This window comes from Strigops habroptila, chromosome 6, assembly GCF_004027225.2.
Source record: "Strigops habroptila isolate Jane chromosome 6, bStrHab1.2.pri, whole genome shotgun sequence".
Taxonomy (NCBI): Eukaryota; Metazoa; Chordata; class Aves; order Psittaciformes; family Psittacidae; genus Strigops; species Strigops habroptila.
The window spans coordinates 30,592,608-30,607,272 of record NC_044282.2 but is presented as its reverse complement, the minus strand read 5'-3'; the positions used below and the strand labels follow the sequence as shown (position 1 = coordinate 30,607,272).

The window sequence follows — 14,665 nt, the reverse complement described above, 5'->3', positions numbered from 1 at the left end:
CTGACATCCTGGGCTTGTTTTGCTTGGCCTAGTCAGCCTAACAGTGGGGATGTTAAGACTGCTTGAGCCCTCTAAAACAAAGGCTGCTTTGCTGGTTTGTTCCTCAAAGCTATCCTGAAACAAAAGGCTTACTTTTAAAGAGAGTGGGGTTTATCAATACTGGGGACTATTCAATGTTAGTGTTCTACTAAACATAGTTAGGGACACTGAGGGTGCAACTAATCATAAGTAACTTTAGCTGACCAAAAGCTGGTCATTTAGAAAGTTTTTAAATATTAAAAACTATCCAAGCTTGCCAAATTTGGATGCATGTGAAGACTTCCATGTGCTACTTCATTTTGGTCTTTACAGTTAGATAGAGATTAACATCACCTAGCATCTGCTGTCTCAAATTGTCTTGTCTATACCAATTTCAGAGGGCTTACCCTAAAAATTAATCAAATCACCTCTGGAGGTGTTGGCATTGCTCCATTGTCTTTGAAATTCTAAAAGACACGTTTATACTAGCTACCTCATTTTGGACAGCTTATGAAGAGTGGCTCTAGTTGGTAACTGTTTTATTCAAGACCCTGAGTGTAAAAGCATAGCGCATCCACTAAGGTCATTCCAGATAGACACACACTTTAATAGTTTTCTATGTACCCAGGAGGAGAGGAGGGGAAAAGGTATTTCTCCAATATTTTTTTCATCTCTCCTTTTCAATTAATTTCCCCCATTGCTTTTAAGATATTTGAAAATGAGAAACAAATCCCCAGTTATTAAAATTATCATTTGTACATACAGAATTTCATCAATGTCAATTCTTTAGGTAACTATAAGCACAAAACATTGGTTCAGATCTTTTTTCATTTCATTTTCTACATTTCTCTAAGTAATAGTAGTTACTTACATTTTTTCCTTATAGCAGCCAGTTCCTGCTCAATCCGTAGGCAAACAGACTGTGTAAGTTCAAATGATATTCTTTGAAAAGCATCAAAATCTTCCACCGTGTAAACATGGGTTTCAGCAGGAGGCGATGCAATTGCTTCTAACTCTGTACGCACTGCATCCTTCACACCAACTGCAAATATTTCTACATCTGCATCCCTCAGCTTTATTGCAGGTTCCTTAAAAGCATCTGACGATTTTCCATCAGTAATAAGAATCATGACTCTTGGTACATTTGGTCTTGATCCTTTGCTGGTAACAAATACTTTCTCCCTCACATATGTCATCGCTTTCCCTGTGTTCGTAGATCCACCTCTGTAGGGGAAGTTGTTAATAGCCTGAATTATGTCTTCCACTCTGTTGTATCTGTTCAAAGAAAACTCCATATGGGGATCTCTGCTGTACTGGACAAGACTTATCTGTACTTTTCGAGGCGATATCTCAAAGCTTTTAACTAACACTTCCAAAAAGGCTCTTACTTTAACAAAATTGGCGATACCAATGCTGTAGGAACCATCCACTAAAAACACAACATCAGCTTTTACATCCACACCACGTGAGCATTCTGCAAAGAAAAAGAATCACCAGTATAAACACATATTCAATAGCCATAACATTACATACCTGGTTGCTTATAAAGAAAATAAACCATGCTAAGTAAAGCTGTTTCTCATAAATAATAAAGGTATGATATTAAAACAAGCATCAGAGGTACAAAAACCAAAAAGCTGCTATGGGAAAATAACATAGTAGCTCCTAACTCACCCACTTGAACTTTTACTTGTTGTGTTTTTTCCATTATCGTTATTGGCTCACTGGGGGTCAGTCCCTTCATTGCATAAACATTAATTTGATATTCTGTGTCTGGAGAAAGATCTTTAACATTCAGAGCAGTAGTCTGAGGACCCACACTCAGTACATGTTGTTTTCCACCAGATATCATTGGAATGAACTGCAGCCGATAGCCAGTTATTTGGCTTGTGGATGGATCCCAAGTGATCCTAACAGATTTTGAGGAGATCTGAGTGGCCACCAGATTTGAAGGAGGCTCTACCACTGAAAGCAATCAAAAACAAACCCAAAATATTAATTACAATTATAAAAATATTTTCTTCCACATTTTTAGTTCTGGAATAAATGCAGTCATCTTTGCTTAATCTTTACTAAAAATCTCTTTCTTTTCTACTTTTTTAAGCATAAATAAACACAAGTGAATTGCATGGCAGTCCAAATAAAAGATTTTTCCTCTTTAGTACATTTTTCCATAGAAGTGATGCCTGTGTTCAAATGGGCTGTATGAGACTTCTGATAACTGCACATCGTGTTGCCCTTGAAACTATGGAATGATGGAGTTATTCCAAATCTACACATCATATTCTTTTCTCCTGTATTTAAATGCACAAAGTTGAGACTTGTTTTCCACACTTGCTAAATGAGGCAATGGATCAAATTCCAGAAATAAAGCAAAGGAAGTAGAGATAGCCCTTTAAATGTGCATCAAAATAAACTGAGATCAATAAATACACTTGAATAAAATATCTCACCTTCTTCTCCACTAACCAGTTCGCCTAGTTGTTCATCAACACCAGAGCACACTTGCAAGATAATTTCATTCTGTATATCCACAATTCCATCAAAATTAGCCACATTGAACACATGCTTCAGTGAAGGCTGAGATGCAATTAGCTTGAGTTCCTTTGCATCTGCTGCTTTGATTCCTAGAAGTTGCAATAGACAGGACTGTGTTAAGTGGCCATAAAACACAGACACCTGTGAATGTATTCATAAAGTATCAGAACATGCTGGGGTAAAGCTAAGTTCAATTCAGTTCTGTCTTCTGTCATTATCAATAATCAAACTACAAAATAATGATTAATGCAATGAGGTGACATACTCTGTTTCCAACCTGAGAGAACAAAGTGGTATCTTCAATAAGGTCAAGGTTGAAACTATGCTTGTCAGTCATCTTAATCTCCATTTAGGAGCTACGGAATTACTATAAAATTAACACAACTGGTATGTTCCACTCTTGAGGGTGCTAACAACCTACTTCAAGGCATACACATGGAAAGAGTGGCATAGTGAACTTCTTGACACAGAGAATCTGTAAAACATGTAACTTACTTCTTCAGAAATGTTAATCTCTCAATCAGATCTAAATCAGATCTCAATCAGGAATGCTAATCTCTCAATGGGAATACTCAACGTACCCAAAGAAAAAATTTCAACTCCTATGTTGCGAAGCTCTCTTGCAGGAATCTCAACTTCATCTTGAGCTTTTCCATCCGTAATGACAATTGCTACTTTGGGAAAGCCTTTTCTTGCTCCGGCTGACTCAGTGAAGGTGTTTTGAACCAGGTAATCGATAGCCTCACCTAAAAACATCACCACAGGTTGTGTTTTGCTAGGCTTGAATGAACCAGAATTTAAAGCAAATTTGGATTATAAAATGAAATGTTGAATAAACACATATGTGGGAAATCTGTACCTGTCATTGTGTTGCCACCTTTGTAAGGTATCCTTTTAATTGCATCAATAAGATCACTTCTTCTAAAATACTGATTTAAATTGAACTCTGTTCTTGTATCTGAACTGTACTGAACAACTCCAACTCTCGTCTTTTCTTCTCCAATGTCAAAAGCCGATACAAGGGCAACCATGAAGTCCAGAATATATCTGAAGTTATTTCTCCCTACACTCCATGAACCATCTACCAGGAAAACTAAATCTGTCATTGCACTTATGGAGCATTCTGGAAAACACACCAAAAAAAAAAAAAAAATCATCTCAGCAAATTAGTAATTGCATTCTTACAAATCACTGAGAAATGTCTGACAGAAACTTAGTAGGTAGAAGACAAACCAAACAGATTAATAGATTGATATTCTTATCTGGAATATTTTACTTGGAGAAGCATTATTAACATAAGTGAACACCCATACAAGCCTTCTAGCTGCCATTACCAAAAGGGAACTGTCACCTAGATATTCAGTTTTGAGACACTTCTCAGGCTGTTTCACAAGACCTGTTATGCCATGCCAGATGAAAACTCACATACAAAAATTTTTGCAACACTCTGATGTTACAGGCACATTTCATTTTGTACCACTTCTACTTCGTATCTTTTTCTCCCCATAAAAGCTGCACAGGTGCCTCTGCAATGTCTTTTATCCACAACACAATGTCTTTTATTAATAGGACTAAGACATTCATAGACTTACTCAGGATAGTTGCATGAAATTCCTAGTTTTGGTACCAACTTTACACCTTATTCTTTCAAGGCAGCTATAAATTCCTTCCACCCCAGTCCCTTCCCAAGTTTTCTTACTCTGGACAATTTTACGTGTTAATTTATATGTTAATTTACATGTTAATTTCATTGCTAGGTAACACAGGAACACAGTTTAACTTTATAGTGCCCTAGAGCTGGACCTTATCTCTGAAGTGCTAGATAAGTTGAAAGACAAAACACCTTACTTTGTAATTGAGCCTCAATCTTCTTTTCCTCTGGTAGCCCTGGACCACCTGTCTGAACTGCACAAAGCACAACATAAAGAGAATTAATGGAGGAAATCAGGTTAAACTTGTAAACATCAAAGAAAATCGTGTAGGGAATTAGAGACACAAATCCGACAAGCCTCAGAACATGAAAACATAAATGCAAGTCATGAATACATCACCTGTACTTACAGGTTTGATGACATAGCATTCAGGGCAACAAAAAATACAGAAAATGCAAAAAGAATTAAGAATCGTCTGAATTTGTACATCTTGTACAGTAATTTTCTGAAAATTAACTGCAACATCCCTGGATGAAATACCAGTATTACCTCTCTCTAACACATAGAGGAATTCATCATAAGTAATTTTCCCATCGTTGTTTGGGAAGCCTGAAACATGTGACAAAATGTGTCACAGATGATAGTCTGCTATGCTTAACATTTTTTATTTAATTAAATTTATTTTATGCTTTATTTAATTATTAAATATAAATTATAAAAACTTGAGTTCCATATTTTACCACTCATATAGGTCTATTAAGTCACATTTTATTGTTTGATGAAGGTAGTTAGCATTTTTTTTTTCCTCACACAGAGGAAGCTGGTCGGATTCATTTGTTACTGAGGTCAATAAGAGCCTTCCCCTTGACTTCAGCACATGCATTTTATAAGAAGTAGGTTTAGCTCAAAAGAACCAGTGGCCTCCTGCAAAGAATTCTATCAGACGGTCAGACACAATATATCCATGTTAGTCTCCTCTTATCACTTGCAAATTACCTCTGCTTCTACTAGGAATTATGCTTAATTGAAAAAGGCTGTTCAGACAGCTACATCTGATCAGAGTTTAGGTATGTGGCAATTTTGTTGAGGAACAGGAACAGAGCTATATTTTGTGAATGACCACTCATTTATATTACTTGGTATTACACGCACTTACTTGTCAGTTGGCCGAAAACAGGTAGACTCTCCTCTCTTTCATCATATGAAGCTATTGACACAACATACTCTATATCAGGTATAAGATCTGATAAGACAGTTTGGGTAGTGCTAGGTGAAAGAGTAAATTCTTTAGTAGGCCCATCTGCAATAAATATATAAAACAGTTAATGCAGCTTTTAAATCTAGTAGTATCAATGACAAATTGATCATTAGGGAAAAAAAAATGCAACAGAGAATAATCTCTCTAAAATCCAATGGTAATTTTAGAATGACATACTTTCTTTTGTCCTGAAGTATGAATTTTGAAACATGAAACTTCAAACTAACCTATTTTCAGTAGAGACCAAAATGACTGAAGTGTTTAATAAATTACAGGAAATTTGAAACTTAAAATGCACATACAAAATGTACTATCATCTAAAAAGCCACGGTCCAGTTCTGATTCAATATCACATTTATACTGATTATTTCTCAAAGTGAAATAGAATAATTACTGTACAATAGAATAACACAGCATTATCAGAAAGTTCTCTGACATCACTGCATCACTACCTGACACATGTAATACTTCCCCCAGGAGAAGTATTTGAATGAATACAGTACAATTCCCTAGCTAAGGTAAAAGCATAGAAGAGGAGCAGAATGATAACTCTACCTTGTTTTTGCTCCTCGCAAAGGAAAGGCATCCAAAACTTACTACCTGCAGTCTCAAAGGGTAGACGCTACGATAAGAAAAATTCTAACTTGGAACAATCAGTACTTCTTCCTGTATGCCCTTTGCTGCTACCCAGTCTTGACCACAAACTTCACAAAGACATTAATAGCTACCAAGTTAGATATAGGTGAAAATAAGCCCAAGTTTTCAAAAAATGTAATGACATAATAAAATTTTACAGAACTCACCATTTGTTGGAACCACAGTTATCCTGTAACCCACTATTGCATCTGGTGGCCTTTTCCATGACATTTGAACATTATGTTCATCTATAATTGTAAAATTCAAGTCTGATGGTGGATTAACTGCAAAAGATTTATACCAGGTGGATGTTTAACAGTTTGAACAAGCTTTGGCAAATGAATAAATAAAATAATGTTTAGCAAAGCTTACTAAAATTGTCTTTGCATAAATTTGTTTCCAACAAATATAAAGATATGTTGTTGGAAAAAGAGTAAAATAAAAGCTGACAAAATATGACAAAACATCAAAGAGTATACACATTACAGAGGACAGCACAGAACATATGTTTCTTGAGTTGCCAAGACATTCAAGAATGGCCAGCAAAATCAAGCACAATAGAAAACACATTTGGATACATGTACAATGAGTTCACAGATAATCACCACATATGCAAACATTTCACATAACAATTAAAGGAAATTTTTTTACATGCTGGGTGCAATCCGTACAAGCATGCCAAATCATAACCTGCTTACAATATCATGAGATCATTTAGGACATTGAGAACACAGTACTCTTCTTAATTAGACATCAAAGAATTGATCAGCTTTTCAATATGCTCTCTGCATAGTCGTATTTCTTACCAATTTCACTGAATCTAGGAACTTGGCAGAGAAAAAAATATTTTTAAGAATACAGGAAAAGATTAGGCATTTAATCTTCTGTAAAACAATTTCTGTTGGGGTCTAGACTGAATATACATGTAAAATGTATATCAGCAATAATGATATACTGATGCGTCATTTTATTCCAAATATGGAGAGCTCCACCCCTTTGCTCCTAGAAGCCATTACACTTTGCGTATGGCTGCAAAGGATTCAGGAACCAAAGGGATGATAAATGGGACTTGTATTGGTTGCAATTTGCTGAAATATTTGAGCTGATGTGAAAGTTCACAAAAATCAGATTCTACCTGTTTACACCAGATTGATGTACAATTTCAAAGGTGTAAACTGTTGTTTTCATGTTCCCTTTGCAGCAGGTGTACCCATACTAGTAGTGGCATTTTAACATAAAATGCCAGTATGGTTCCAAAAAACACAATGGTTAATTATGAAAAGACAACATCAAAGTATATTTATGGACATTTATTTTACAGAATTTATAGCAAACAGCAAAGAGGGCACCAATGATCTGAACAAATGACTGCAAATAAAACTTGGAGGAGCTGATGACAGAAGTAACTGAACAGTAACAGAGAGAAATAGTTTTCATACACTATTTTGCAGCACCATGCATATGTAAATGAAATGTTGATTATTACTTTTTTAGCTTCCCACGATGGACAAAAGCCTCCATGTACAAGGTTCATTACACAAAGACATTTCATAAATATTTTATAATGATATTTTCTTTGTAAAATTGGCATGCTTATTCATGCAGTATTTTACTGACTCACTGTCAGTGCATGGTAGGTGTATTACATATTATTGTTTAAATAGGTCTACAAAGTAAGATTAGGTTCAGCCATACTTTCCTTAACTACTTGTGAGACTGTTTTGCAAGTATTTTTAATAGGCAGATCTCTGTTTCATGGAAGATCTCCATCATGTGCCAGATTTTTTTTCAGTTTTGAACATAAAGAGCAGGTAAAGAAATAAATGCTAGAATGTATACTTATGAAAACACACTGCCCAATTGCAGTAAGTAATATTGAGCTCAAAAAACTTGGCAACCAATTATGTAGGCATCTTTTTTCCTTTTAATTTCCTGTCTTTTCCAACCATAGGATCATATGGCTTTGTAATACTGATACAATAGATAAGCTAGTACTGAAGTAAATGTTATTTTTTCCTATTGTCCATACACAGGCAGTGAGATTAGACCATTAACCTGCATGCATAGTTTATTCATCATTCGGTTTATGAGTATCACAATGCTAGAGATAGCAGGGGAGTTACTTAGTATGAAAATCATGCAACACGTGTTAATAGTAAAATACACTTAGGTGATAAGAATATCATTATAAAATATTGTTTCAGTAGCAATGGCTCAGGACAAATTTAATGCAAAGGCAGAGACAACTGACCTGAGCATGCTTTTAAAAAAAACTCAGTACATGGAAAAAATAGCACCACCAACCTTGCAAGTAAATTGGCATGTTGCAGCAGAGACTTTAGGCTTTAACTGCTGAAGGACAGCAGCAGCCCAACTTGCTGATATCCAAATGACCGGATTCCAGATAAACTGAAAAAACTGACTGTGAGGAAGAGTCTTTAACATTCGAAAGGAATTTAATCCATTTTATGAAAATTCAGTTGTGGATCTTGGAAGGTAACAGGAGTCGTATATTGATACAGAAGTGACGTATCCATTCATCCAGGTGTTCACAGCCTTTTAGAACAATGGCATTGCAGGGGACCTCAGAATGTCCCCTCATCAATCCCACAGCCAAGATATGACCAGCCACCCCATGTCATTACTGACATGTTTGCTCAGATCATTCTTAAAGAAATTACTCCACAGAAATTACTCCAATGCCTCACTGTCTTTCTCATCATAAAGTTATTCCCAACACCTAACCCCAGTCTTCTTTGCTGCAGTTTAAATGCATTCATTCTCAACCTGTGGCTGGCTTATGAAACTCAATCATTGAACACTTCTCCCTTTGAAATCCAGAAAAGAACCTTGCCTGAGTTAAAAAAAGCCAGTTTGGATCCAGTGTCGTCAAAATGTCTTCCAGATGGCCTGTGAGCTTTTGATACTCAAACAGAGCCTCCAAAACATCACATGGGTCAGATTTCACCCATATGAAACTAGCTGTGGGGTGAACACCAAACCATGGTCATATGACTGAGAGCAGTAAGTTGATCTGAAGTATAGCAAAACGTTTTGATTATAAAAACCTTATTGCAATAATCAAACAGATCAACTGTTACTCTGCCTTATTAAAATTCTTCTTCCAGAATGGAATTCACCAGTGAAAAAATACTAAATCTGCAACACAGAATCAGACCAGACTTCCAGGAAGAAAATGCCCCTGGTTGTGGTCGGAGTTTGTCCCATTACAGGGACAAATCTTAAAACTGCACCCTAAAAAGGCTTACATGTGACCGCAGCTTTACTCAAGTAAGCAGACGTGATGTCGGGCTATTTGTGTAAGTGAAGTTGCACTTGTGCTTACAGCGTATTGACACTGCTGATCAACCTGATCCTGTGTCCATCAAAATCCATGCCAAATGTCTCACTGACTTGTCAAGGTAGAGGATCATGATCATAACATGTAATGATGTTATAGCATTGCCTTCATACAGTGATTCCACTGCTGATGCACAGAAATGTAGGGCTCCCTTACAGGTTTTCAGCGTGTTAAAAAAATATCTCGCTGTATGATAGTAATGTTTACACAGTATCAATTTCCACCACTCTTAGAACTATGATAACTTCCTCAATGGCATATCCTATCTTATGAACCACAAAAAAAAAAAAAAAAATCAGACATAATATACTTAATTCATTGCCACTCCTTGTATTATATACATGTATAATAACAGTGTCTTTTCTGAAACAGAAAATACAGAGCAAGGTATCTTCCTCATGCTATATATGTCTTATACTAGTTTGTATACAATACTAACCTAATCTACAGATTTTTACAGATAACACAATGTGACTGCCAGAGGATCCCAATCGATATCTTCATAAGAGAAAGTAAAATATAATCAGAAGATGAAGCAATTTAAATCTGGAACCAGACTTAAAAGTGGCATAACTTGGAAGTACCTACCATCCACAATCCCTTTGTGAAAAAAAAATCTGTAATTTCCATCACTGGAAAAGACTCCCTATAATTAGCATGTGAAATAACATGTTAGCCCATGTTAAAATAACATACAGGCCACAGAAGCTGCACAATAATCCCAGTCTTTCTCTCACTAAGATAAGCCCTGCTGAGGCTGGAAGAGGCCAAAAGTCCTCATTTACTATTTTCCTAATAAATAGCATGGATTTGACACAAGTAACTAGATCACGACCCCAGCAAGCTCCTTTGAAGTCAGTGTTGCCAATGTGAATGGGAAAAAGAATGAGCTATAGCCTAGATATTTAGTCAAGAACTGATTCTCAGCCTTGTTAGATATTCATTGCAATCACAACACAGCAGCACTGCCACCTGTATGTTTGCATTTTTTAATTTTATACATGTATATGAAATTTCTTCAAAATACATCCTATATAGCTCGTTAAGTGTATTTTGAAAAAAATCATTTAAATATATGTATTTCTAACTATATTTAGGTATGTAACTAAATGTAACTGCATACATATACACAAACCGCATGCATGAATATATACCAACTTTTACACGTTTGTGCATATGTATGTATGTGCATGTGTGTGCATATGTGTGCCTATACATACACTCGTGTACACTTTGCTTCTAACTATCACTAGGAAAAAAAGGAGTTATAGTCACCCTCATGTATATACAGATTTCACTTTCACACACCAATCTACGTGATTCTCTCTTTGGGAACTTGGAAATCAACAACTATTTTTTCAAAAGACAGAAATCAGACATCAAAAGGTAATAAAATAATGGTCCCACCAACCAGTTCCAAAGCTGAATAGGTAGTTAACTTCAAAACTTCAAAAGTTTCAGCTATACTGCATCATCATTAAACCATTCAATGAAAATTAATGTTCTCAACACAAGCTCTGTTACATGAGCAACTGTAACTGCTGTGCCATAATTCACTGTCATTTACTGTACATGTCTGAGAGACAGATTTTTCACCAGACAAACCTTTATCTGCATAACACAAATCCCACACTTGGCTCAGTGATGCCCTCCTTCCCTACCTCCAGCCTAGAAAACAGACTTTTCTAGGTCTGAACCAGCTCCTGAAGCATTGAAAGGTCAGCACCTTCACAGCCTCAGTGAGGTCACACAGAACCAACGATACCCTCAATCCTTTCCTGTGCCTTTTAAAATCCCATTATTGGGAAATGCAAGGTACTACACAAGCTATGACATCATCCCAGCATTACCCTGAAATTATAACTAACAGGTTATTCACATACTAATCTACTTGGCTTAACTATGACTAAAATAATGAAAAGAATCCTTATCTAGTGAAAGGACATAGATTTTCCCCTGGCTTTTGTGAACACAGATGGAAAAAATAATGCAACAGAAAGAAATCTTGACATGAGGACACACAGGGAATGCACTGGAGTATTACGGTGTAGGACTAAAAAGGCAAAAACCACTTTAAACACAGCATAAAATATAGCATTACACACAAGAAGTTTAAGCTGAGAGATGTCAGAAGGATTGCAAAATAAAACAAGAGGAATTTCACTGTAGAAGAGCAAAAATGTTGAGCGTGAAAACAGATTTGCTTCCCCGTGGGCAGGGTAAACAAACAGCTTCCCCAGTGAAATGCCATGAATGCATTCAGGGTATATGTTGTTTTTACATCCTCTACTGCTACAGTGATTGTCCAGCTAGAAACCCCTGTGTTGCTTTGTCTGTGTAGAAAAGCTCTGACACCATTACTGTAGCTCACTGCCTTGCCAACAGCAACAGAGCACAGCTCTCATGCAGTACTCGCAGAGCAGTTGCGATGCCGATGGAGAAACAGTTTAATCCTGGAAGATTTAGGAATCTATGAACAGCAGTATCGGATAAACACCAGATCTATTCCCAGGACAGACTGAAAAATGAAAGCTGAAAGAAGACAGAAAAATAGAACATCTTCCTTCCCTCTGCTTTCACTCCATCTTCCCACCCTATATCAACAATCTTTACCACATCAAATGGCCCTCTGCCTTATCTCCTCTCACATTTTCATCCCACCAAATCTCTACCCACACCTTAGGGAAAGAAAATTCAAACTGCATCTCTTGTGACCACCACAGGGAAAGTCAAAGGAACAAAACAAAACGAGAGAAATAGGTGGAGGGACAGCAAGGTGGGGGGGGGGGGAAGAGAGAAAACTGACTGGTGGGATAGAGATTTGCCATAATGTGATCTGAAAGTTGGAGAAATAGACTAAAGAACAAATGTCCACAGAAGGAAGTCAGTTCAGCAGACAGCATTTAAGTTGTAATGATACCAGAACTAAATAAGATACAACATGCAATTTACAAGATGATGCAAAATTGAAGCACAAAATTAAAAACAGTGCAGAAGAACGACCAGTATAATGCAAACAAAAAACACACTGCAAAAAGCTTTACGAAAGCAGTTTCCATCAGAGCAAGTCCTAAGGTACTCCAAGATTTGAACTTCCATTTTCAGCACCACTATTTTTCACTGCACTTCCTGCTCAAGACATTTTTCTGTTCTTACTTCAAGACTCTGAAGCTGGAAGAAGTTTCTCATAAAAACCTGATTACTGTGAACTAGATATTTTACTTAATACACAATTCTGAATGCAGAGTAATGCAGGTCTTGTCCAGGAGTGCTCTACAACCCACAAGATCAGTTTTGTTTACCAATGGCACATCCTTCAGCCTGAGATCTAAAGCTTGGCCATCTTGTCTGGCAATGCATCTAGTTTTGCTGTTATTAAATAACTGTGTGCTCCTCCAAATGCATTTTTGTAGCTTCATTGACAGTACTCAGGATACGACTGGTTTAGTCGTATCTATACTATACTATACACTATAGCTAAATAAAACACCCTCACATTTTTAAATAACCTACTCCATACACGTAATCCATGGTGCAGACCAACAGCAACATTACTCCAGTTCAAAGTGAGCTCCCTCCTAAGATGGAGAAGTACACACAAATACATTCACTCCCCTCCTCCATCAAAACTGTCCATCACTTTCTTTGCTTTCTCTGGCATGGCAGTCCTGCAAATGCAACTCTGAAATGACTTCAAATGACCTTTTTCGGTTCCTCAGCCAACAACAACGTAGCACAAGAGGGAGGCAGCAGGCTGATTCTCTCCTAGGGTGACCAGATGTTGCGCTGGCAGAAATGCGATTTTTTTTTCCAGAAAGCCAGTGTACTTTACTTCTGCGTGCTCAAGCTGGGGGAGCAAATGCCCCCGAGACATCTCTGACACACCGTGCTTTTGGTAGCCATCAGCCGAAGTGACCAGGTCCAGACACAGGAGCTTGACGCAGGCCATGATCAGAGAATTTGTTTTGGTTCAATACAGAAAGAGAAGGAAGGGAAAAAAACTGAATTATCAGTTGGCTGGCTTCTGTTTTTTTCTTCAGTAAATCCCAGTGAGTTCAGACCCAGTGGTTCGGTTCACCCTATGATGGTCAGGTCCCGGAGGTCATATAAGTCATTTCAGCACAGGATGTTCAGCATCTCTATTTCCCCTGGCAGCCACTACTGGCAGAAGCACTGTTACTACGACCAAAGCCACGCAGCTCACACAGATGGTAACTGGGGAGGTTGTCCCCATGCTTGCTGTTAATCCACTGGGGAGGCAAATGCACAAGGGCCAGGCCCTTTTGAGCCACGCTGTAGTGAGTGTATCAGACATGATGGGTCTCCCCAGGTTTCATCTCTGCAGCTGGAGGCAGGACATTGCCATGGCCTGACAAGGACCTCAACCTCCAGAGAGACTTGGCCAGGGCCCTGAAAGGAGGAGGAGGAGGAGAAGAAAGGCCTCTTTGGGGGTGATGGTGCCACATATATGCCAAAGCCTTGGGGCCCTGGCTGCTACAGCAAGGCCTGGCCCAGGCACAGCCGCCCTTCAGTGGTGCCCAGGACATATGTCATGGCGGTGGCAGCCCCCCTAATCGAACCCAACATGGAGGCCACATCATCCCCAAGGGAGGGTCCAGCCACCCCAGGGCTCAGCCAGGGGTCGCCCCGCCAAGCTGGGGAGGCTGCTGAGCTGGCGGGCCAGCAGGGCAGGGCAGAGGTTCCAGCCAGGATAAAACACACAGGCGCAGGAAGCCAGACTCTGTTGGAGCATTTTATTTCAAAGCTGCAGGTTGCTGGGTGGTGGGTTTTTCATTTCCTCTCTCAACATAAGTAAATGAGACTACAGCACAGAGCCTGGCCATTCTCTATCCATCATCGGGGCAGCACCGCAGGCCCCAGCCATGCCAGCCTGTCCACCGGCAGTGGCAGCGGGCTCCTCGGGCGCTGCACCCAGGCGGCCCGTGTCCTGTCTGTGGAGTGGTGTGGACAGCACACCAGAGAGACAGAGAGGGAGCTACAGTCCGGCTGACTAGCCGTGAGAAACAGAGCACAGAAGGAGGTGGGCAAGGAAGAAGAGGCATTTCTCTGAAGGAGAGAAAGAGAGAAGGCGAGGTAGTTACACTCAAAACAGAGAGGGAAAGAGCCGGTAGCTCAAAGGCTGGGTGAGAGGTTTGCTGGTCAGCAGGGCACCGGGGGCAAGGGGCAGGGAGAGGAAGGTTA

At 38.6% G+C, this 14,665-nt stretch overlaps 1 protein-coding gene across 9 annotated transcripts in view; it reads right to left on the bottom strand.

Annotated features, from left to right (window-relative positions):
- Positions 1–14,665, bottom strand: part of COL12A1 (collagen type XII alpha 1 chain) — a 102,009-nt gene that overhangs the window by 84,189 nt on the left and 3,155 nt on the right. For 4 of the 9 annotated variants that reach the window (XM_030490230.1, XM_030490233.1, XM_030490232.1 and 1 more), the window contains 8 exons: positions 6,270–6,386; positions 5,365–5,508; positions 4,405–4,461; positions 3,416–3,679; positions 3,138–3,302; positions 2,472–2,645; positions 1,693–1,983; positions 890–1,492 (listed from right to left, as the gene is read on the bottom strand). In XM_030490230.1, the coding sequence (XP_030346090.1) occupies positions 890–1,492; positions 1,693–1,983; positions 2,472–2,645; positions 3,138–3,302; positions 3,416–3,679; positions 4,405–4,461; positions 5,365–5,508; positions 6,270–6,386 (1,815 nt within the window). Of the gene's footprint in view, positions 109–889; positions 1,493–1,692; positions 1,984–2,471; positions 2,646–3,137; positions 3,303–3,415; positions 3,680–4,404; positions 4,462–5,364; positions 5,509–6,269; positions 6,387–8,406; positions 14,658–14,665 lie in introns of those variants that run through there. The other 5 variants (XM_030490235.1, XM_030490234.1, XM_030490236.1 and 2 more) reach the window with 4 other exon arrangements.